A 24,842-nucleotide genomic window follows, 5' to 3' on the forward strand; every position below is an offset into this window, starting at 1 on the left:
AAAACGTGTTTGATTAACCAATTGATGGAATATGTTTGATAGATTAAAAATACACTATAACTCTACACAGCTGCAGTTACACTCCCTAGTGGCTACTTTGCATTGTGACCCTCCAACATACAACACATCACAAAACCATAACACCAGTCAAACACACACATATATACTGTATATATATATATACATATATATATATGTATATATATATATATCACATCACTGTTGATTAATTAGCATACAGGGATGTTATTGAAAGAAGCCACAGCAGTTAGACTCAACAGATCTCATTCAAACTGTGAAATCAGCTCAATCAGACTCTACAAGATATTGTGATTTATTTCAATACAGTTCTGTGAGAAAGATCAATGTCATGAAATTCAATTTCGTAGTATTTTTTTAAAACAATTTGTTGATTTATTGTGATTAATACTGCTGGTGTGTGGTCATAGTTTATTGCTTTGATTCAACATATTTTGTATTTATTGAAATATAACTCTGTGTTTTGTGATGTGTTGTTAAAGGTCCCATATCGTGCTCATTTTCAGATTCATACTTGTATTTTGTGTTTCTATTACAACATGTTTACATGCTGTTATGTTAAAAAAAAACTTTATTTTCCTCATACTGTCTGCCTGAAAATGCCTGCATTTACCCTCTGTCTGAAACGCTCCGTTTTAGTGCATTTCGGCAACAGCTTGGGTCCATGTTTACTTCCTGTCAGCTGATGACATTCACATACACTGCAACAGGAAACAAACTGGACCACATTTAGAATGTTTATGTATAAAACCGTGAAATGGTCTAAATATTGTATATTTGTGACATCACCAATGTACAGAAATCCTAATGGCTTGTTTCAAACGCACAATTTCTGAATATGGGCTGTGTGTATTTCTCTGTGTATTGAGGGTTTTGATAGTTTAACAGTATTTATAAAGCACTGAAACCTGCTTTATGATATAAAAGACGTGAAAATCGCACTTTTTACAATATAGGCCCTTTAAAAATTTAACATTTTGGAGTCCAATAGACATTAAACTCTGGTTTGGGACTTCATCTCAGGACCTTAAATGAACATCTCCAACATGCACATGGATAATAGCCTATTTTATGAAATCTGTCACATCTGTGTGAATCCACAAAACAACATCACACCCTGTCCAGATGTGCTGTGATGTTACTCAAGGGGAAAACACACAAATCAGTCTGTGCCAAAAGTCTCTGTAAAATGCTGAGGAAAAAAGTAGAACGAAGGCAGACAATATTATTTGATTTGATGTTATATTTTGTGTTTAATGGGATGGATAGCAACATTACCTATATAATTCAGCTTCTGATTATTCTTGGTAAATTCCATATCCACAAATCGAAATGGTCTGACTCCAAACCCTGCTTTCGTCGGTTTCTTGTTGAACTCAAGCAGTACGGCACCTTACTTGAAAATGTCAGAAACCAAAAAAAGTGTAAAGTCTCTCAATATTTTAAAGGAAGTACATTTTCCTGAACTCTGAAAAGACTTAAAATGAATGGACATTGAACTCCTCTGACATTAGGTTTTTTTGTTTTGTCTTTTTTTGTGGTGTTTCTTTGTATTCCCTATACTCTTTTGTACATGGCTTTTGTTGAAATAAAGTTCTGAAATTTTTTTTTTTTTTAAATTAAAAGATTTGACCGGAAATAGTATGAAAAAAAAAGTAGAAAGAAGGCAGACTATACAGTATATACATGTATATATAAATATATTTTATTTTATTGTTTTTAATTTTATTTTTTTACTTGTGTATATTCTTTTTACTTATTTATCTATCTTTTATATGTAATATTTTTTTCCTGTATCTATACTGGCTTATTTTATATTAATATTAGGTTTGTTAAGTTTCTTTGTACTGAGAAGGTTATTATTGGGGACGTTTGTGAATGTTTGTTCTGTTGTTTCAAAATGAACAAAAAAACAATAAATATAATATTGAACAATAAGAAAGAAGGCAGGCAAGATGTCAAACTGATTATTCATTGTGAAAAGAAACATGTTAACTGGATAAATTATATTATATACACCAAGTGTTAAATCTGATGTATCTTCCATCACAGTGGTTTTAAATGAATGGCGCTGTCTCCATCTAGTGGTCAACTACACAAACTAGTTCACACAGTAAAACATGCCTCATTTATAAGCTAAGATAGTGAGTAAAAGGCGGGAAAACACTGGCAAAAGAAACTTAAGTTGTACCAAGCGTTAGAGTAGTGAATGTTTACCTTTTTGGGGTCATCATAAAACACTCCAATACATGTGAGCTTTGGTCCAATCCTGTGAGACTCCTTGAACAGCGGTGCGCTGCCTTGGTAGGGTCCTTGTTTGAACTTGTAGGCGAATGTTACCTTGGTGATGGGAGGAGAACCGGTTACCACGGTGATGTCTGATAGCAGACCCGAGTACAACACATAACCTGTTATAAGACTTATTAACAGGCTAAGGACCACACACACTATGACCCAGTCTGGCATGATTATAACAGTTAATAAACCCTCAATAAAGTTGTTACGACTTCCTGTTACAGTGTAGTATTTTAAAGAATATGTCTGGAAGTTTTCAGACGGCAAACCACAGAACCAGAAGAGACTACATTACACATGTGCACAGTGCTTCCTGGAATGTACCATCTCTGCCGGCTAAAGGAGGGGGGATTTTGTTACAAATAAACGTTTAAAACTCTTAAAAAGAAAACATGTCCATGCCGAAAACATGTTTATAATTCAGATTTAGTTGGTAGTGTATGTGTGTGTACAGTCAATATACCCACATAGGTAATTTGATAAAGATAAGGGTCAACTTTTTGTAACAGGTAACCTACATTATTGTGATGCCCCATAAATGCCACTTTTTAATGTTTAACTTATTTATAATGTTCGCAACTGTGAACAATAGATGCATTGTCTGCAGGGCAAAACATGTGTTTATAGATTGTTTTCATGCTACTTCTTTTTGGTTTGATTTACAGAAGAACTTCTCAAAACATTTTGAAAAAGTTATCATACTAACAAAGAGAGACAGCAGATGAGATTTACATCATTTATTTGATTATTATCTTAGCAAAATATTGTATACATAAAATGATATGGCTTAAAAGAATACCCTCCTTTCATATTTTTAAAGATACTTATATTTTTTTAAAACATATTTGACTATGATTGAAAATTTAAAACTAAAAAATTGTAAATTGGCAAAAAGATATTAGATTGTTTAGACATATCAAATTTATTCCAATTGTTTAACAAACCCTGATTGTTTTTTGTTTATTTGTTTTGTATTATTATTATTTTTATTATTATTCATCTTTTCCTTTCCTTACATGTTATGTGTTGTATAATTTATTTTATTTTTATACTGTAAAATATATTTGCAGAATTGTTATGAAAAATCTAAATTGAACTTTTGAAATAAAGTATTTCTCTAATGGAAGTAACAATTTAAATGTAGTAGACTATTAAGAAACGCTGGTTTAACTGATATATAACCATAAATGGTTAATAATTAATATGCAGCGCATCATGGAAAGCTACTTCCTTGATAGGGAAATGGTCCTGTGAGTCTGAGTTCGACTATTGCAATAATGGCATCTGAAAACTTTGTTTTTGTGTGTGTGTGTGTGTGATTGTGTGTGATTGATTCTTATGGATATTGCAAAAAAAAATAAAAAAAAATAAAGTTTAATACGTGAAATAATGAAACCTTGAGAGTTGTGTCAGATCTGTCCCGCCCCATGAAGAACATGAGGGCTGGACTTACAGGAAGTTGCTGACACTGGACCGCCCAAATAGAAATAACGTATCGTCTTGTTTCTTAAACCTCCTACTTGTTTGTGTGATTCATCCGGAGTTCATGACAATGGCTGGGAATGTGAGAAGGTTTTACGACCTGACAGCTAAACTGCTGTCTGGTAAGAGCTTGAGTTTCTCTGCCCTGAAGGGTAAAGTCGTCCTCATTGAGAATGTGGCGTCTCTCTGAGGAACAACAACCAGGGACTACACTCACATGAACGAGCTCAGCAGCCGCTACTCAGCCGAGGGACTCGTTATTCTGGGTGTACCCTGTAATCAGTTTGGACATCAGGTAGGAGGACGTGTGTGGATTCAGAAATGGCTGACATGGGAGGATATTATTAACATATTTAGAACATAATATGATGTGTCTAGGAGTCTAAACAGCTCAAATGTAGTATAGGCTATAGGTATTTAGAAAACAAATTGAAGAACAAATTGTCATGAAAGTCATGAAAAGTTGGAATGATAGAATAAAGCGCCTGTGAGACAAAAAAAGTATACCTCTGGGGTCCCCAGTCGGTAGGATGAGGGCTAAGATACTCCATTCAAGTAAAGGTCCTGCATTCATAATGTCACTTACATAAAAAAGTATTATCAGCAAAATGTACTTAAAGTATCACAACTAGAAGACCTCATAAGCAGAAGAATGTGTATGTTATTATTACTAATGCATTAATGATAATAGTAGGCTATACTGTCAGTAGCCTATTCTCTAACAGTGCCTCATGTTTTATAACTTGATCATATGTTTTGTTTGTAAAAATCTGAATCTGCACAATAACCAGTAACTGCAGCTGTCAGATAAATAGCCTATAGGGAGTAAAACATACAATATTTCCTCCTGAAATGCGGCATATTGGAGTAGATGTATAAAATGGTATAAAATGGAAAACTTGATTTCATGTCCATCTCTAATGTATTTAATGTTTGTCTTTTTTATAACAGGAGAACTGCAAGAATGATGAAATCCTAAGCTCTCTGAAGCATATCCGTCCAGGGAAGGGCTTTGAACCCAAGTTCCAGCTCCTCGAGAAGGTGGATGTGAATGGAAAAGATGCCCACCCCTTGTTTGTATATCTGAAGGAAAAGCTTCCCTTTCCCTCTGATAATGCCATGGCTCTCATGAACGATCCAAAGTCCATTATTTGGAGTCCCGTAAGCAGGAACGATGTCTCCTGGAACTTTGAGAAGTTCCTGGTCGGTCCTGATGGCGAGCCCTACAAGCGCTACAGCAGAAGTTTCCTTACCATTGACATTGAGGCAGATATTAAAGAGCTACTTAAGAGGGGCAAGTAAGGTGTGCTGCAACACAATCTGGGTGCAGCTTTAAGGGATATCAGTTATGACCAGCCTGGCCAAAAACACGTTAATCAGTACACATCTGTTTTGCGGTATTTCATCATAGTTTTCCACTGTCATTGTTTAACTCACTTTAACAGTCCTAAGTTTGTGATATTTGCAGTGCAGTACACGTTGGTTGCTCAGCCTATTTACTCAATGAAGACACTCTTTGAAACATTTTTGTGTGGGGAGTTTCTGATGAGCATGTAAAAGACTGACACTACCTGACTCTGTATAACTCAAATATCTTAGACTTAGAGGAGAAATAAAAATGCAATGTCATATAAAGCACTACTGTCATTTCTGTACACTGCACACACAATTACCCATACGATTCCAGTATTCTAATGTCGCCCATGGAGAATTTATTTAGGTTAATTATGTTGAATTATATGATTTAATGTATCTTGATTTTTGTTTTTACTGATGCTTCTTGTTTCTGCACTGTCCCCTTTGCTGCTGTACACTGCACATTTCCCCACTGTGGGACTAATAAAGGAATATCTTATCTTATATTAAATCATCCTTTGGGCACCACTCTTTTAATAAAGAGAAAAGGGTGTACCTTGAGGTAAGCCTACTACTTTATATAAGATAAGTTATTCCTTTATTAGTCCCGCAGTGGGAAATTTGCTTAAAATTTAAAAAAAATGAACATAAGAGAAGCATAGAGGTGACTTTGTTCAAAGTATTTCTCTAGTGTTGACATTCAGGTAGGATATGTGCTGCTTTACATAATTCACCTACATACATTTTTTTTACTTTTTTTATATTGTTTACAATGTATAAAAAAAATTAAACTTAATTACCAGTAAATAATGCTAATATTAAAAATAATTACGAGCCCCTCAGTCATAAAGGTTACATGGTTTTTACTGCAAAATATCATTGTTTATTACAGAACCGGCTCATGTTGTTAACCAGCGCCTAAAATACCATTTAGAACATATTTTATTACGTAACATTGATCGTTTTATTGATCAGCTTCAGCGTTGTTTAAATCACAACTTAAACAGATATCAGTACTTCTACTTTATAGCCCCCATAATGTCCTACAGTTGTATTTATATTGTATACATTTATTCACAGAGACAGACATATCAAAATTGTATTTTTTTGTTTTTTATTTATTTTTAATTTTATTAATAATTTATTTGTATGATTATATATATACACAGTATATAGATATATACAAATATATAAACATATATATACCTGAGCACCAGGAGAAACCCCTTACTGAAATATTATTGAATGAAAAAAATATTTAGGGGTAATTTAGAATATCCAAGTGCATATCTTTGGATATTGTGGGAGGAAACCTGAGCACCAGGAGAAAACCCACGCAGACACAGGCAGAATATACCAGCTCCACACAGCCAGACAGCTGTTGGTGTCTGTATGAGGCTACGGTGCTAATCACTTAGTCACTATGTCGCCCCAAAAGTTAAAGGGATAGTTTGGGTGTTTTGAAGCGGGGTTGTATGAGGTCCTCCATCCACTGTAAGTATCACACCTACTATGGATAAGTACCTCATACAAGTACAAGTACCCCACTTCAAAACACCCAAACTATCCTTTTGACAGGATGTGAGGGTGGAGACGTGGAGGGTGATGGGGGTGAGGGGGAGGTAGAGGGGGAGGAAGAGAAGAGTTAGTAAATGGTAAATGTCAGCATTCACCTGTTCACACACTCATTCACACACCGATGGCTCAGCCTTCGGGAGCAATTTGGGGTTGAGTGTCTTGCTCAAGGACACATCGACATGTGACCGGAGCAAAGGGATCGAACCACCGACCTTCCGATTGGTAGACGACCTGCTCCACCTACCTCTGAGCCACAGTCGCCCCTGAGGTGAAATGACAGGTAGTGTCAGAGAAATACATTCTATCCCCCTCACATCATCATCATCATCATCATCATCATCATCCCACTGGGACCAAATTAAAAACAACATGTTGGGTGAGAACATGCAAAACAAATTTGCATATTCTCCCCGTGTTAGTGTGGGTTTTCTCCAGGTACTCCGGTTTCCTCCCACAGTCCAAAGACATGCAGGCTAGGTTAATTGTTGACTCTAAATTGCCCGTAGGTGTGAATGTGAGTGTGAATGGTTGTTTGTGTCTCTGTGTGTCAGCCCTGCTAAGGACTGGCGACCTGTCCAGGATGTACCCCGCCTTCACCCAATGTCGGCTGGGATCGGCTCCAGCACCCCCGCGACCCCCAACGGGATAAGCGGTTGCAGATGGATGGATGGATGGATGGATGTTGGGTGAAACATTCTGCAAAATCTGAACTCTCATTTCAGCTCATAAAACCTTTAAAGAATGATAATACACTTTGTAAACATGTAACGAATGAAATGCTGTTAATTTTCTGAACGCTTTGTATGGCGAGCTGTTTTAACATTTAAAAGCTTATGACTATCAGGAATTAACATTAGAGATATCTACAACTACAGTGTGATTAGTCAGAATTCCTATTCCAGATATCTATAACGTCATTGTGACTAGTCAAAACGACAGTTAGAGATATCTATAATTCAGAGAAAGGGGTGCGCACCACCACCACACGGAGGAAATGCGCCAGGAATGGGTCTGACTCATACATGGATTCAGATGTCCCAAATCCTAAATATAAATATGATGTAATGGAACTTCCTGCTGTAGGCCCCTATATGATAAAGTATGATGATAGTGAAGATGACGGAAGTTGAGTTGATTTACTAGATTCACATGATTTGAGTCAAGTGATTCACGTTTTGTTATTTCAGAGTTCTTTTTGCCATAGGTTTATTTTATCAATAGTTTAATTTAAAATCAATACACGGGCTAAATAAGACCTGGGACCCTTAAAGTAACCGTTTTTATTTCCATTGAATAAGAGATAATTTATACATTAAACATCATTGTGGCATGCCTTGATAAACCACAGTGAAGGTGTCAATAAATAAATGATAAATAAGGTCTATGATTCTAAATTAGAAACGTTCTGATCAGTCAGGAATAGACGTGGTTTTAAATATGAATAACTATCACAGACTGTGGGCTAAAACACTAGAAGCCTGATTCTCCTTTACAATTATTCACTACATGTTTACAATCAGGCAGGCAAACTCATTAAAATACACAATAATTAAGATCAGTGTATATGATGGAATAGTAGCATTAGAATGTGCCACAGGTCATCAAATTGGGGCTTTTATAAAAAAAGATTCTCTGGGGGGGCCTCATGCCCAAGACCCCCCTAGCTGGCTACTGTTTCCCACTGGCTGGCTACTCCATATCCTTGTGGATGGCCCTGATCAGGGCCTCAACAAAATAAAAGCCAGGGTACAGAGAGATCAAGAAAAGAAAAGGATCCGAGAGCCAATGAACAAATTTGTGGAGAAGCAGCAGGTATGACAGGCGAAGCTGAGCGTATAAGATGAGGAGCTATAGGCACACTAGCAAATAAAACTCGCTAGCAGGCTCATTTTTAAAGTTGGAGTGAAGATAATGGTATCATATGAAACTTGGCAACCTGGATTCGGGGCCCAATTTGGAAAGTCTGTCCCCCTACCCATAATTCCTAACGGCTGGCCTGCATACACCTGAATAGTGATATTCCTGAGCAGTTCAAGACCTGTTTTAAAACAGATTCTCAGGTTCATTCTTACTCAACCGGTCAATCTCTAGATTTTCATCCTCCTGAATGTCTTACTAGTAGAGGTCAATTTTCGATAAGATTTAGGGGAACCAAATTATGGAGTAGCTTTTCACATCTATCAATAAACTTTTCATCTGTCAAATGTTTCAAAAGTCGCTTAAAGGGTCATTTAATTGCTGTCTTGTAATTGCTTTTCCCCATGTTGTCCATGTATCTGTTTTTATGTTTTTTATTTTTTCCCACTCACAATGTTGTTTGGTTACGATTGCCCAGAAGTCATTATAGATATTTAAATCAATATCCTCCTCATAAACATTAACCATACACTTCCACGTAACACACACTCACATATCATTTTTGATATATTTACTGTATTGTTATTGTTTTTATTACATATATCTTGTCCTAATTGTTTGTTATCACTATTATGTAGTCTTATTATTTCTTTATATTAATCTTGTCTCTAGGTGGAGGTTTCAGATAAGCCCAGTGGGTTTTTTGCCTCTTCCTGCACTGTATATTATTCATTTATTCTTTTGTTATGTTGTATAGTCTTAAAGGGACTGTTTGTAACTTTTTACACGTATAAATCTACCGGGTCGGGATCCCATGCGTGCTCGCGTATGCGCGCTCGCGTATGCGCGCTCGCGTGTGGCCGGAGTCTCTGCTGTACCCTACTCTTCTGCCTGCTTGCCTTCACTCAGACACCGCGCGCGTTCTCGCTGCCTCGCTCCACCTCTAGACGTGCATTCGCGCTCACTCCACACTGCAGAAGAGTTAGTTTAGCTCTGAGAATATCTAGTGAATGTACAGCGGACGTTTGTGCAGAAATAAATGCTGCAGCTCCTCCAGACCACCAGAGGTTTCCCGTGTCTTGTGAAGTGACGGGGCTCCGCAGCGAGAAACGTTATCGTCTCCGACCAGGTGCCGGTGTCTCCATGGGGGCGCAGTCGGAGACGATAAGGTTTCTCTTCCTGCTTCAGCCCCGGCACCGACCCGCTTTTCCTGCTTCAGCCAAAGCCAACACTAGGATCAGCATTGATTCATGGAGAGACCTTCGTCTGGTCAGCTAACATTACTGCCAAGCAGCTGAAATATAGAGTGATATTATGGTTTTAGCTGACGTGTGTCGCCTCACTGTTTTAGCGATGCTCATTCATGTCTATGTAGAGCGAGCAAGCGCGAGCCCGACGCTGACTTTCGTTGACTTAACGGCCACAGGTGTCGCAGTTAACAAGCATTTCTGATTCTTACAAACAGCCCCTTTAAATTGTGCAAAACAATTACTAACGTTATGAATGTGGCGTTACCTTATAGTGCATAACGGTAATACTGCAAAATGTGTTATTTTAAATAAGTATGATTTGTATTAACCATATAGACTACAAACAGCAACATCTTTCGTCTGTGCACTGAGCTTCCTGGTCTAACACAGAGGTCTCTCCTCCTCTGCTCTCCCTGACTGAACGCTCCGCTACACTGAGACTCGTCCAACATGGCTGGCCAGGAAGACCCAGTGCAGAGAGAGATCCACCAGGACTGGGCGAATCGAGAGTACATAGAAGTTATCACGAGCAGCATCAAAAAGATCGCCGACTTTCTGAACTCGTTCGGTAAGCTTTATAACCACCAAGTCACTGATAACTCTGCACACAGATAACCCAGATCACGTTAGCTTAGCTTAGCTTAGCTTAGCTTAGCTTAGCTGTTAGCTTCGATGTTGATGGTTTCAATGGCCACTCCCAGTTAGCAGTTAGCTTCATCGTTAGCTTGTTATTGTTCCCTCATAGAAGTATCTTACATTTAAATTTAAATTAACTCGTGTTAGATGTCAAACAATTGTCAAAACGTTGAATTAAAAGACAACTGGTCTAAAGTGTTGAGTCAGTAGCTGCTATAGGCCGCTGCCTGTCTGCTCATCTGTCAGTAACACTGTTACTCCAGCAGCTACACAACAACACCCTGACATTACATGATCATCTCTCAGGTATGTTAGCAGTAACGTCGTTCATTGTTGTCGACTGAACGTGTTTGTGATTGACAAAACCGACAATCAACTATAGGATTTGTCGTGCCATCACTCATTGGTATAGCTTCCCTCTTTACATCCTCATTCAGACACCGTCTAACAATACATCACTACATTACTGCAGCAGCTCATCTTACTCCAGTGTTGGTCATGGATGCTTTCTCTTTTGTTCCTTTTCCCTGATGATGGGCCTTAAGGCTTCAAATGGTTGTGGAAGATTGTGTATGAATGTGAAATTTATATATGTTTGGAAAATTTGAATTGTTTATTGTTTATTTGTTTTGCACAATTTAAGACTATACAACAAAACAAAACAAAATAAAAGAATAATATACAGTGCAGGAAGAGACAAAAAACCACTGGGCTTATCTGAAGCCTCCACCTAGAGACAAGATTAATATAAAGAAATAATAAGACTACATAATAGTGATAACAAACAATTAGGATTAGTAATGTTATTAGTGTAACACAAATATGATGTTGTGTATATATAGTATGTATGTGATCAATTTAATGTACTGGATTTTTTGGACCCCAGGAAGACTAGCTGGTGCCATTGGTATCAGCTAATGGGGATCCTTTTTAAATAAATACATAAAATAGAATTTAATGTTGTGACTGTTGATGGTTACATGCTATAAATACAGTTTCTCCTCCTCAGATATGTCGTGTCGATCCCGCTTGGCCACCCTCAATGAGAAGCTGACAGCGTTGGAGAGGAGGATTGAATATATTGAGGCCAGAGTAAGTATACTGCATTGTAATTTAAACAACCCAAATGCCCCTTTTCTGTTTGTTCAAAAATGATATAACATTACACAATTTGTCTCATTACAGGTGACGAAAGGGGAGACCTTGACCTAGAAATCATCATGGGGATTGATAGCATCCCAGAACCACCTGCCCATCCCCCTCCCTGATTTTTTGGAATAAGTGTGATGGACTCCACCATCCTATTTTGGGACCATGTGGACCATTTTTATATTATATGGCTGAGTTTTTGTGTTGTTTTATCTCATGACACATTTGTATAGAAGATATGGGGTCTGCCTTGGGTGTCAGTGACTCAAGCATCATCGTTGTTATAAAAAACTAAAATAAGCTCCATAAGTATTGGTTTAAAAAAAAATATATTAATATGGAGCTCAATTATGGCTTGGTATCAGCACAACCTGTTGACCATCTGTGTTGTATGCAGTGTCATCATCACATTCGAGATTTTACGAAAAGGGGAACATCCTTGTGTGCCAACTTGAACAAATAATCGTGTAATCATCTTTGTTGAGGACCTGCTTGTACAGTGAACTGTTTGGTGATGTTTCAGGATTTAAATACTGTAATAAATGATAAACAATGACCTTGTTTTATGTCGTAGCTCACCTTAGTCAGACTCAACTTTATTGACCAGGTATGTTGACACATTCGAGGAGTATATACTCAAACAGACTACACAAGTTAACAGGAAGATACAAATACCGACAAACGGCTGAAAGAAGATAAGCGAACACAAACATGTACAGTAGATATTACATACATACAGGCAAATGCTGGACAGCCAACATTAGACAGGTCAAATTGTTAGTCAATATACAGGATTGTAGGATACAGTGCAAGAGTCCACAGCACTGGCATGAATGCTGGAATAAAAATTATTGTAAATAAATATAGTATGAACAAGAAATTAGCAGTGGGATTTAGTGCGGCCTCGTGACCAGGTTGAAGACTAGAAACATGAATTAACATTGCCCTGAGAAGAGCTACACATAAGCAGTCACAGTTATTCCTTTTATCCCTGTTAGAATAAAGGTTATAAAGGACAGAGTGTGTTATATGCTGTACAGATTGCAAAACCCCCTGAGGCACATTTGTGATGTTAGGGTATATAAATAAAATTTACTTGAGATAGGTTCTGTAGCTTATTGCTTTTTGCTATGCAATGCAACCTACTGAAAGCCTGATGTGAATGTATTGCTATTTGTTTAAACAGTTAATGACTACAAAACACCATCTACTGCAAATAAGGCAAGCTAGTCAGCTCCACTCAGTAAGATGGCCGGTTAATGACAAGGTGGGTATTTAGCCCTTAGTTGCGCCTTTCAGGCATCATTTCAAACACCATACATATCGATATATATGTTCAAGTAAGCATGCCTTCTTTAGCATTTGTAGACAGATAGATGTAACAACTTGTGACACCAGCCAGCAACTCTATCTGCTGTAATGTCAATCCTAAATATGACCAATTGTCAGGAAGACGGAACCAAATGCTTCCTGTGAGGCAAACACGGGGTTTTAATGCTCTTCATCCCCACAATGCACCGGGTTACACAGCAATGCATCCTGGGACAAAGAAGGTGTCGTTGTAGTTGAGGAGTCATTGAGAGAGAGGAGTTTTCTTTCTCACGGTTTTTCTTAAATAGCTTTTTTTTTATATCAGTAATAACGTTGTTAACAAACTACACTGGTGAGTTAAACATTCACACTGTGAACGGAAACATTATTACGGCTTCTAATACGCGTTGTGTGTGTGTTTGCTGCCGTTAGACCGGATCTGTGTCAGGGTTTACTAGCAGTGTGTCGCGCTCAGTGTGATCCAGCTGCTGCAGTCAAACTGTCTGTTGTTAAACAAGAGGTACAAACACAACAGCAGAGTGTTTGTATTAATAAAACACTGTGTGTATTCTTGTTTTCTAGAGTCGTGTGAATGCAGTGGGGAGAAATGGGAGCTGATAAACGGTGAGTTGTAGTGAGGCGCTGTTCTCCGTGGAGGTGTGGCTAACTAAGATGGCTGTTATTAAGTTCTAATAGCTCCTCCAGGGAGAGAGAGCACCCCTTAACCGCTCAATAGCACCCACAACCAGCCGGTCTGCATCAACGCCAGCCTTTAGTTATCTGACTTTGTGAACATTTAGTACAATACTTACCTCATGGTCTTAAAAAAATGGCTACCATGCAGGATACTAATGAAATTAGTTTGACTATCGTTGTCATTTTAAAGCTGCAGTGGGCAGGATTGGAGTAAATATGATTAAAAAGGTTATTTTTATAAAACTATCTTGACAGTAATGCATGGGACAGGTAATCTGACAAAATAATCATGTGCCTCTGGTGTCCTCTGGTGCTCCTAATGACATCTGCAAGATTTCACAGACCGGAGGAAAACAACCAATCAGAGCTGATCTGGAGGCTGCTGTCTCTGAGCAGCTGTCAATCACTCTTGAAAACTAGGCAGCGCCGATCAAATATGAATCAATATTCTGCTAGGTAATGCCTATTTCTCGCCTCAAATGTTTAAGTTGTAAAATAAAGCTTTTGACCCGTCAGCCATGTTGAGATCAGTTCAAGAAATACCAAGCACCGCCCACCAGCCAGAGCAAACTTTCTCGTTTTACAGGTAAACTGTGCACTACAAGATGTTTCTGAAAACATTTGAGGCGAGGAGTAGGCATTGCGGTAACAGAATATTGATTCATATTTGATCAGCTCTCCCTAGTTTGACCGTTTGATCGAAGTTCTCGAGTGATTGACAGCTGCCACAGTTGAATGATAGGAGATAACAATACAATAGGAACGCTCTCTCTCTGAAATGACCTGTGATTGGCCGAAGCCTCCCGTCACAGATTTTTTAAAGCCTGAAAACAGAGCCATGAGGAGGTGTAGAAGTCTAGTTTACTCTCAGAGCATTTGAATTACAATATGCTGAAAAATTATGGAATTTTTGCCCAATAATGCCAAAAACATTCTGCCTACTGCAGGTTTAATCCATGGATCTCAATGGCTAATTGAATCTGGGAAGTCAAATTCGTAACAATATTGAATTAACGTGACATAAATGTTGAAATAGATGCGATACAGGTATATAATGACCTCACCTTTATATTGTAGCTTGTTTATCAGAGCTAGACATTGTGCTCTCCAGTTTGAAAGTTGCCTGCCAGGGCTGTTTTTAATGTATCCAAGTCCTGAAATGTGACAGCTAACTAATTTAGTGGTTACTTTGTTGCTTCTCTTTGCCCACATCACATGAATTGAGAAATCAAGAAATATTACAGAAAGGCAGAAAATCCTTTTGTGTGTTGTGATGTTCTTTTTCTGGAATATTTTGGAGTACCAGAATACCAAAAACATTGTGTGAGTGCTTATAAAACTTAGAGATGTAAATGTGAAAAAAAATGTATAAATAAGCACTGCAATAACCCCCTGTAAGTGTTGAAGCATTTTAGTTGTAAATCTTTGACCATACTTGAGACAGTGCCCCTACAACAGGGGGATGCTATCAGGCTTATTTTATGGTGGTGAGTTTGCTGATACATTAGTATTTGATTGAATATATATTATAAGGACTATTGTGCACTAGTTGTACTGATGTGCTGCTTTGCCTTTCAATGTTCTGAATAGGATTAGTCGGACTGAACGTAGCGGTAGATATGGCTCTGAGCAATCCCGTGATGATTCAGAATGGCGCGACAGACGAGAGAGGGACCCGGAGCGTGATCACAACATGCGCCGCTGGGGCGAAGAGAGACGTAGTGATCGTTTTGAAGGAGATCGTCGAGGATCGAGAGACAGTCCAGAGGTTAGTTAATCTAATATCAGTGATTTTTAATGCTAGTATAATGTATTAGTAAACATACTGTGTTGTTTGATGACATCCACACTTAACTGATGCACTGTTCTATTTGTTTTAAAGCAAAGAGAAAGGAAACGACGTAACAGTGATAGATCAGAAGATGGTTATCACTCCGATGGCGACTACCCAGAGCAGGATTACAGGAGGGATCCTGGGGAGGAGAAGAAGAGCAAGACCATCATGCTCTGGGGCCTGGCTCCTCATATCACGGACGACGATGTAAGTCTGCAGATATGTAACCTCTTTAGTGTTTAGTTTGGTTTTATGTGTGTACACCACTCATTCTATAAAATGAAATGCCTTTTTAAGGGGGGGTTTGAATCATAATATTAACACACCATTTGTGCATTGCTTAGATTTGTTATTCCATAGACCAACTGGAGGGACCACAGCCAGTGGATGTCAGGCTGATGAAGAAGAAAACAGGTGAGAACCATATATAAATGACGGACCTCGACCTCCCCCCAGTCTTTGACCATAAGGCAAATCTGCTTCCATTCAGACCCATTTTCCCATAGCAGCTAGGAGAGAATAGTATCAAGCTTCTTGAAAAAGGATTTAAAATGTTGATTTAAGACTTATAATTTCAGTTCACTGTGGACCTTTTTAAGGTAAGTAAGAGCAAACAGTTTTAACAGAAATTCAATTGGCAGACACACTTTGTCGAGTGTGTTTTTAAAAAATGGTATTCAGCAGGGATTCTTGCTATGGTAAAACTCCTAAGGAGTGGCCTATTGTGTACCAAACAGGGCCTGGGTCGTGAAGCAGTTTGTGGAAGAGTTTGAATAATATGCCCATGGACTCTTAACTAACACGCCTCCCGTCTATATTTGAATGCTGTCTCTAGGTATAAGCCGTGGTTTCGCCTTCGTGGACTTTTATCACTTGCAAGATGCTACCCGATGGATGGAGACCAATCAGGTTGCTTCACAATCGCCAAGTCTAGTTTTAATCTTGGGGATATGGAAAAAAAACAAACCTAAAAGGCAACCAAAGTGCATTGAATAAGTAGTGTGAAATCAACAGATCTTTTTGAAAAGAAATAATGGATTGTGTGCTACAGAGCAAAAGATTTGATTTGTATATTAGTGGAGATGATTATATACATGATTTACAAGTTAATGTTTTAACAAATGTATTTGTTTAGTTAAGTGTATTGGCAGTAGCATCAAAGCTGCAGATTTGACTCGTATTGTGAGGTTATATCCTTAAGGAATCTGCATTTAAGATAATAAACACACAGTCTTTACCTTGCTGATAGAGGCATTATCAATGATAGTTCAGAGTTGAATGTAAGCTCAACCTATTCTTTTTAAGCCTACCCTCCAGTAGACAAGGATTTTTTAATCTTCTTTTTTTCTTTTTTTCTTTAAGGCAGTCAAAAATGTCTGATAGGGTCACATTGTGCTGACATACACTTTGCTCCAGCTCAGCCTGGGCACTCGGGTCCCAAACACCTAAAACCCTCTATACATCATGCTCACATATACATCGTGTGCCTGTCTTGTCTTTAACACAAAGGCTATCTGTTGGGGGTCCCTCTCCCCCCTCTCTCCCTTCCAACACTGCTTGCTCTATTGATGAGATTGATGCTCGCCAGGAATGCTTGAGTGACTTTTGTTGTCCTCTTTCAGAAACGTCTGACCATCCAAGGCAAAAACGTGGACATGCACTACAGTCACCCCAGAAACAAGTATGAAGACTGGCTCTGCAACACTGTAAGTTAATAATCTGTCTTGGCTTCATGGCCACATTGTCCAAAAAACGCTACTACGGAACACTTCAAACACACACACGCACACAGGCCTTTAAGTATATATGATAGGCCCATAAATTACAACTGTTGCAGTCCTGTTAGCGTATTATGTGGTACATCTACATTTGAATAAGCAGTAAAGGTTAGGTTGTGTCTCAGGTAAGTATGGTATGCTGCACCAATATAGATTGCCTGTTTTCTGAGGCAGCACTGTTCAGGGCTTTAGTAGGTGTATAATAAAAATGATGTGAACGGTTACTTGCAGTGTGGCCTGTACAATTTCCGGAGGAGGCTGAAGTGCTTCAGGTGTGGAGCAGCCAAAGCCGGTAAGTAGTTAAATCAACAAGAGGCCACTGACTGCAAACATCCGGGCAGCCTGAGGCAACAGTGCTGGGATGCAAAGTTTGTTTTTGGTGTTTTAGAGGCCCAGTATACCTAATAATATGGTTTCATAAGTGTTGTCACTGTCAGATGTAGGCATAGATGGGAAAACAGCATGCATTTTCTTTCCCTTGCTATCTCACAATAAAACAAGATAGGAACAAAACACAATACATAATGGAGTTTATGAAATAGTCAATATTTACCATATCATATATGATATGGTAAATACTGATTCATTTAGCACAGTGACACTTTTTGACACGTATCAATCTATACCCCATATCCAGTTCTTTGATTACACGGTTTTGAACGTTATGTTAATGCATCTCTTACTTCTCTGTCATTCTCTCAACAGACAGTGAAAACGGCAATAATAGTGGAGTCTCTGAAACTCAACCCACCGGAGATTTCTATGGCGACAGTAAGGACTCCTCTTCTATAGATGGATGCAATGTCCTACTTAGTTTCCATGGTGGGTTGTTCTTAAATATAGACTTTTGTTCTGCACAGCAATCATCCTGAGAAATATTGCTCCTCTGGCCACCGTGGACGCCATCTTGACAACCTTAGCACCATATGCGAATCTTTCATCTAACAACATTCGCCTCATCAAGGACAAGCAGACAGGCCAGAACAGAGGCTTTGCCTTTGTGCAGCTGTCCTCTCCTCTGGTAAGACATTCTTTAACATGTACAAATGTCACAATTTACTGTTATTCAGCATCACAAATTACTGCTATAACAACCAACCACTTATCAGTGGCTTCCATTTGGCTTTCTATTGATGTTGCCACGTCATTGATGCCTGCACATCGCTTAAAATTGAATGTAACTCCTTTTCACAGGAGGCCTCCCAGCTGCTAACCATCTTACAGGGACTGCAGCCGCCTTTAAAACTGGATGGAAAAACCATTGGGGTGGATTATGCTAAGAGCGCTAGAAAGTGAGTATAATAGTATATAATGTGTCTTGGTTTTGTGATGGATGAAAATATTTAACTACATCTATATTCTTAACTTTTTTAATTTCCTTGGCAAATTGCCTGTTTTGATCCACAATAAAGAGAAGAGAGGTTCAGCCACACTCAAATTTATAGGTGGTAATTAACTTGTTTGCATTTATTTGCCTGTTTTAGGGACCTTTTACTACCCGACGGGAACCGCGTCAGTGCCTTCTCTGTGGCCAGCACCGCCATTGCTGCAGCCCAGTGGTCTTCAAGTCAGGTAGGTCCTTTTTCTGTCAACATCCTGTTATCTATCATCTCCCAGTGTCAATGTGACAGGCTCATAACCCGTGTTGCACCTTTTCAGCCACAGCAGAGCACAGAGGGAATGTCAGAGTACAGCTACCTGGAAGAAGGCTATACTCCACTGTCTCAGGTTAGTAGAACAAATGAAGCATGAACATTGTAACTGATCAACTGTAGCTTGAAAGCAGAGATGCATTCTGATATCTTTCAATTTATTTACTTTAAAGATGCATTTGGTAAAACATGGCTCTGTTGTAACATCTAGTGGCAGCTGTAGGAGACTACAACACTTCCTCAGAGAAAAATAATTGTCCTGGTTGGATTGGCCAGTGTCAAGCTTACTGACCATTATATATATATTTTTATATATATAAGACATGCGGGTGTACCCGTATATCATATCTATGTTTTAAATATTAAGCAAATGTTACAAATGCAACATTGGCAACATCCTCCTTTGGGTAAAAAACTGACTTGGTGACTTGGCCACTAGGTGATGTAGTTTCACACCACTTAAGCTCAAAAATAAATTGTGTATTTCAATGAATTCTTTTTTTCAATAGGAGTACCAGATGTACTACCAGCAAGGAGCAGGACCCAGCACCTCCCAGGGAAATGGGATTCTAGGAGGTATTAACCCTTTATTGTGTAATGATAAAAATTTGGTGATATTATTGTTGGTATTTAGTAAAATGTAGAGATTACAGGATATTCTAACATTTAGAATAACAATAACATCTAATCTAACATACGCACCGGTGGAGTTTTTTTCAAACTGTTTTGGTCATGAGTACTTTCACACAGAACACGAATATTACGTGGCAAAAAAGCAATGTAATTATTTTTTTTTTTTTAAGGAACAAGCTAGATTTTCTGAGCTTTCGCCTCGCTAATAAAGGCATCAACCAATCACTTTGTGGGAATGGGTTGAGTTGCGCCCATATTTAAGATAAGATAAGATAATTCTTTATTAGTCTCACAGCAGGGAAATTTGCAGGATTACAGAAGCAAAGGGGACATTTATGAAACAACAACATGAGGGCTCCGTAGTCCGAACCAGGACAGCAAACTATATTAGTCCTTTCAACCTTGACAAAGGCAGCGCAGACTATATCCACTCCTTTCACAATAAAAGCCCTATAAATCGAATACTCGCAGGCGAGTATTTTTGCATTTTTGTGTTTTTTCTTTGTCATGCCACCGGTGTGTAAAGACTAAGGTTGTAGGAACAACAAGCACAGCAAGTAGATCAAGTAGATAAACACTTCATTTAGGAAAACAAGCACAGACAAAGAGATCTCTGCTAGATTCTGAACAACATAATAATTTGACTCTGTTTGAGTAGTGAAGTTGATTGTTGGAAAAATGTTAGAGCTTTGCTTTTCCAATTTTAGCTGCCCCACCTGGAGTTGTAATGGCACAGAATGCACAAGTCTACCAACCCCATATCATTGGACAGCCAGCTGTTCAGGTAACATACATATTTTTGTTCATTATGTAATTACACAAAATGCATGGTGTAACAACCTCTAAATAAGCATTACATTTATTGCAGGGATTGTCACTTGCTCAGCAATTTGATGTAAAAGGCCACTCAGGACATCATCCAGGCATTGACGGTGCATCTGTGCCTTTTGGCCTTGTAGCTGCTGCCACGGTTACCGGCAGTACATCAACAGCCTCAGGACAGACAGCTGACACCAGCACTGGTATGAACACACAAGATCCCTTAACACCTGTCCTGTTGAAGAAGTGTGATGTGCGTGAAGAGAAAATCCTCTTGAGGTCACTGTCATGCACAAAAAATACATATTAAAGCGTTTCCCTGGGTACAGCTTGAAAAACAGAGACTTGAGCATTTGGTTCTGCCTGCATTTTAAGAGTGATATGCTGATCCTGGATTTAAAATTTGATGAATATCAAACTGATTCAAAGCGCTAAATTTGCAAACAAGACAGCAGAAACTAGTCTTTGATATGCGGACCATGCAGCAGTACCTGGGATTACTTTCTATTACTGCTAAGTAGGGAGGCTAGTGAGAATTATGGCTTGGACCACTTATTAATTTATCAATAATTCAGTAGGTAACTAAAATGGTATTTTTGTTTTAATGCATGAGAACTTTTTCTCTAGTAGTTGTTAATAATGTTATGTTTTATAATCGACAGTTCCTGACACGTCCACCTATCAGTATGATGAGTCCTCTGGCTACTATTATGATCCTCAAACTGGCCTCTACTATGATCCAAACACTCATGTAAGTAGTGCACAGCCACCACGGCTGACCACGTTTTCTGTCATGTTGATGAGAGTCACAGGAAGAGTTCATATTGTTTTGATTTTTACATTGGTGTTTATCTCTTTTTCAGTATTACTACAACTCTCAAACCCAGCAGTATCTCTACTGGGACACTGAGAAGCAGACATACGTACCTGCCTCAACCGACGCAAATGCTGGACCAAATGATAACACCGGAGCAGGCAGCAAAGAGGGCAAGGAGAAAAAGGAAAAACCCAAAAGCAAGACTGCTCAGCAGGTACTGTGATATGAATTCTACATCAGCACATATTGTCTGTTATGCTTGTGGCTTCTGCTTCTTCAACTTCTACGTAGCCTTTTCTGAATATTTAAAATGTTTCGACTTTAACCGTGTGTTCAAATCTGTTTGATTCTTTCAGATTGCTAAAGACATGGAGCGGTGGGCTAAAAGTCTCAACAAGCACAAAGATAACTTCAGGAGTAGCTTTCAGCCTATTAGTCAAGAAGAGAGGAAGGAGGCAGCAGCTGCTGATGCTGGCTTCATACTGTTTGAAAAGAAGGTAATCCATCGGTATTCAATGTCTGACAAAGTGCTGAGACTGCATGAGTGAACTTTAAAGCTGTTTCTCAAGAGTGCGATGCAAAAATGCGATGCCAGGATACAGAATCTGCATGTGAATTTTCCGCGCGATGCGACTTATCTGCATTGCCGTGTTCCATTTTTGTCATTGAGGCTTTCCTTCTTCCCTCTAAATAGTACCGTGTCAACTCCACACAACGAAAACGCAGACAGAGAATGTCAAGGGGGCTAGCGTTAACTACACAATACATAAACTAATTGGACCCCAAATGTGATGCTAATGCTAGCTGTTGTAGCTAACATTAGCAAGTGAATATCATCTGCATTAACATCTTCATCGTAGCCCAGCTGCTGGGCGATCTCAAGCCATATATTGTCCTCTATTTGGTTGTTGAGGTACAGCAGAAGTGTTTGTGGTACATTATTGGGTGTTGAGAAGGAGACGACCCATTGTCAATCCCAAACACCAGTAGTCCGAAAAATGTCCCCTTGGACCAAAGAAAGCCCATTTGTCCTACAGTCCGTAAAACAAACGGCCATTGTTCCAAGGCCCCAAAAATACACCCTCACCGTGCAACAAACAGAAGCACACGGCTAATTATTATGACGAATGGCGGTGAGCAGTTGGAACAAAGGATTTCATTGGTCAAACATACAGTATATTTCTGCAGGCAGAAATCCACTGAAGTCGAGGTCCGTCTGAATATTTTTTCCCCCGCACGAATGTTCCGCAGAGGTCTACAAGCATTCATATAAGAACCAACAAAATCAGTTTTTTGTTACTACATTTGGACTAAAATCTGTGCTTGGTGTGAAACAACTTTAAGGCTTTAACATCCTAAATGGATTTAGTGATTGATTTATCTTTTATTTATTTATTTTAGCCGGCAGGAAGTATAGACCGACTAATGCCAGAAGTGCCAAGGGGCCCTGAGGAGGAGCCACCAACCAGCTCAGCCAACACTTCTAAGGTTAGTGTTTTCTACATCCCTTTTCCTTTGCTATGTTAAAGTAATCATTGCCAACGCTATTTTAATTGCATAGGAAATATATGTACTTGACTACTATGTGTTATTTCTGTTAACAACATGCCTTTGTCTATCCACGGTGTGGTTAGTGTGGCCTTGTGGCTGCCTACAGCGGAGACAGTGACCCTGAGGAGGGAGCAGCAGCAGAGCCTGATGGTGGTGAAGGAGGCCAGGACAAGATGACAGACTGGACAAAGCTGGCCTGCTTGCTGTGTAGGAGACAGTTTCCTAACAAAGACAGTCTAATGCGACATCAGCAACTCTCTGACCTCCACAAGGTAACATCATCACACATATTGCTTTCAGGCCTAAATAGGGAAACATCCAAAGTGTCAGTCAAGATAAGACCGTTAATTCATTGAGATATTCATGTTATCTTTCCCAGAAAAACTTGGAGGTTCTCCAGAGATCCAAAATGACCGACGCAGAGCTGGAAGAGTGGGAGAGAAAAGAAACTGAGGTTTGTCTCAATACAGAATCCCCCAGCCGCTTGTGAGTCATAATGTTCCCCCTAGTTAATGTGACTAAAATTCAAAATGTATTTATCCTGCTGGTGAATAGCTGAAATACAGAGACCGTGCGGCTGAGAGGAGAGAAAAATATGGCATCCCTGAACCCCCGGCACCTAAAAAGAAGAAGTTTAGTCAACCGGCACCAGTCGTGTAAGCAACTATGTTTTGTTAAATAACCAATTTGTGTAAAATATTGTTGTTAAGCTCTAGTTGTTGTTTTTTTGTCTTTAGTAGCACATTTCTGATCCGGTATCGGCGCATCCCTAGTTTTTAGTAATACTTATATAATTAAAATGTCCCTTTTTTTCCTGTGCAGTAACTATGAACAGCCCACTAAAGACGGCCTTAACAGTGACAATATCGGGAACAAAATGCTGCAGGCCATGGGATGGAAGGAGGGTAAAGGTCTCGGTCGCAACCAGCAGGGCATCACTACCCCAATTGAGGTATTCACAACCATTACCTGGTGGTGTCGGGGTGTTTATCCAGTACCCATCAGCATCAATAACTGTACATACCTCTAAAAGGTACTTAAGTTTGTGTTTTTTTCTCCTCAGGCCCAGTTGAGAACAAAGGGAGCCGGACTTGGCACTAAAGGCACCAACTACACCCTCTCTGCTTCAGACACGTACAAAGACGCAGTCCGCAAAGCCATGTTTGCTCGCTTCACTGAATTAGAGTAGGTCGCTAGTCTCAGGCTCATTGAGCTTTGATTTGTCGTCACGCCTGCAGATCATTTGCTTCATTTTGAGATGAAGCTCCGAAGAAGCAAAACACAGGTTCTCCCTTAAGGCATCATACATGGAGAGAAATAATTTTGTCAAAATGGTTAAACGGACAATAAAACAAATGTGTAATGGCGGCATATTAGGATGGCGAATAGTATAATTTATAAGTTGTACATAGGCAAAGTAAATTTACTTCCCGTGTTTACATATTTCTTCTGTGTCATTGCCATTTTTTTTGCCTCCGCATGTTAAAGAGATTGTACAGTTTATACAAAAATTGTCTGTTTGTACAGAGAATAAATGACATACGTGATTTATGATGGTCTTTATCATATTTTATCACCCCTTGCAGAAATGTTTTTTTTTTTAACAAATTATATTATTAATGAGGCGATGTAATGTTTATCCTATAAATTGACTAGAAGATGTAGAATCTCTAGTTACAGTGTAATTAGTTATTAATTAAAAAGCAAAAGTAGGGAAATAAAATGGTCTATCACTCTGCACAGAATGTGAAGTGTGCACTCTGCATTGGCAAAATCCATCTTAATACTTCTATATTTCTAATACCTGACACCCTTAAAGTGACGTTACAGTGCTGTATAATATTTCACTGGGAATAAAAACTTTCTGACTTAAACTACTGATATTGTAATGATGCACTGCAGACTTGTGTGGCAGTACCACCATTTTCTTAATTTTGAAGAATGTATCCCTGATGATGAAACTTGGAAATGGACAAAATGCCTGGTGGAGTATGCAGTTGGTTGGAGATTTTTGATATTAGACTCCAGTAGTCCAATTTTTCACTCAAACAGACACAAGAGATGGAGCAAATTAGAATTAAAGGAACAGGATTTTTGTTTTGTTAATGT

The 24,842-nt window shown here is 38.8% G+C and overlaps 3 protein-coding genes and 1 pseudogene across 4 annotated transcripts in view; 3 read left to right on the plus strand and 1 right to left on the minus strand.

The window, feature by feature from the left end:
• LOC119488987 (testis-expressed protein 264) overlaps nt 1-2,618 on the minus strand; it is a 46,377-nt gene extending 43,759 nt beyond the window's left edge. Inside the window, exon 1 of the mRNA XM_037771087.1 lies at nt 2,257-2,618. Coding sequence (XP_037627015.1) covers nt 2,257-2,505 — 249 coding nt within the window. The 5' untranslated portion in view covers nt 2,506-2,618. The remainder of the gene's footprint in view (nt 1-2,256) is intronic.
• A 1,190-nt stretch (nt 2,619-3,808) lies between these two features.
• On the plus strand, nt 3,809-5,451 carry LOC119496985 (annotated as a pseudogene).
• Nucleotides 5,452-10,170: 4,719 nt separating this feature from the next.
• Nucleotides 10,171-12,198, plus strand: brk1 (BRICK1 subunit of SCAR/WAVE actin nucleating complex). Its single transcript, XM_037768594.1, has 3 exons — nt 10,171-10,425; nt 11,503-11,585; nt 11,679-12,198. The coding sequence occupies exons 1-3, from the start codon at nt 10,308-10,310 to the stop codon at nt 11,703-11,705; spliced, it is 228 nt and encodes a 75-aa protein (XP_037624522.1). The 5' UTR covers nt 10,171-10,307; the 3' UTR covers nt 11,706-12,198.
• Nucleotides 12,199-13,140: 942 nt separating this feature from the next.
• On the plus strand, nt 13,141-24,284 carry rbm5 (RNA binding motif protein 5). Of its 2 annotated transcripts, none has more exons than XM_037768571.1 (25): nt 13,141-13,305; nt 13,536-13,577; nt 15,240-15,417; nt 15,532-15,690; nt 15,828-15,897; nt 16,319-16,392; nt 17,106-17,189; nt 17,493-17,553; nt 17,967-18,032; nt 18,122-18,282; nt 18,456-18,553; nt 18,746-18,833; nt 18,921-18,989; nt 19,423-19,489; nt 20,254-20,330; nt 20,415-20,568; nt 21,028-21,116; nt 21,229-21,396; nt 21,539-21,679; nt 22,584-22,670; nt 22,817-23,005; nt 23,113-23,187; nt 23,289-23,389; nt 23,556-23,685; nt 23,797-24,284. In XM_037768571.1, exons 2-25 carry the CDS (start codon nt 13,546-13,548, stop codon nt 23,920-23,922), a joined length of 2,544 nt encoding a protein of 847 aa, XP_037624499.1. In that variant the 5' UTR covers nt 13,141-13,305; nt 13,536-13,545; the 3' UTR covers nt 23,923-24,284. The 2 variants fall into 2 exon arrangements, with proteins under 2 accessions (XP_037624499.1, XP_037624508.1); XM_037768580.1 differs by having other exon boundaries at nt 13,148-13,305; nt 15,246-15,417.
• Nucleotides 24,285-24,842: the final 558 nt, after the last annotated feature.

This window comes from Sebastes umbrosus, chromosome 1, assembly GCF_015220745.1.
Source record: "Sebastes umbrosus isolate fSebUmb1 chromosome 1, fSebUmb1.pri, whole genome shotgun sequence".
NCBI classification, from domain to species: Eukaryota; Metazoa; Chordata; class Actinopteri; order Perciformes; family Sebastidae; genus Sebastes; species Sebastes umbrosus.

Coding starts and splice junctions, on each gene's coding strand:
- rbm5 (XM_037768571.1), top strand. CDS start 13,546: ATGCAGTGGGGAGAAATGGGAGCTGATAAACG. Junction 15,898..16,318: donor GCTGATGAAGAAGAAAACAG/GTGAGAACCATA, acceptor TGCTGTCTCTAG/GTATAAGCCGTGGTTTCGCC. Junction 23,686..23,796: donor GCATCACTACCCCAATTGAG/GTATTCACAACC, acceptor TTTTCTCCTCAG/GCCCAGTTGAGAACAAAGGG.
- brk1 (XM_037768594.1), top strand. CDS start 10,308: ATGGCTGGCCAGGAAGACCCAGTGCAGAGAGAGATCCACCAGGACTGG. Junction 10,426..11,502: donor CGACTTTCTGAACTCGTTCG/GTAAGCTTTATA, acceptor TCTCCTCCTCAG/ATATGTCGTGTCGATCCCGC. Junction 11,586..11,678: donor TTGAATATATTGAGGCCAGA/GTAAGTATACTG, acceptor GTCTCATTACAG/GTGACGAAAGGGGAGACCTT.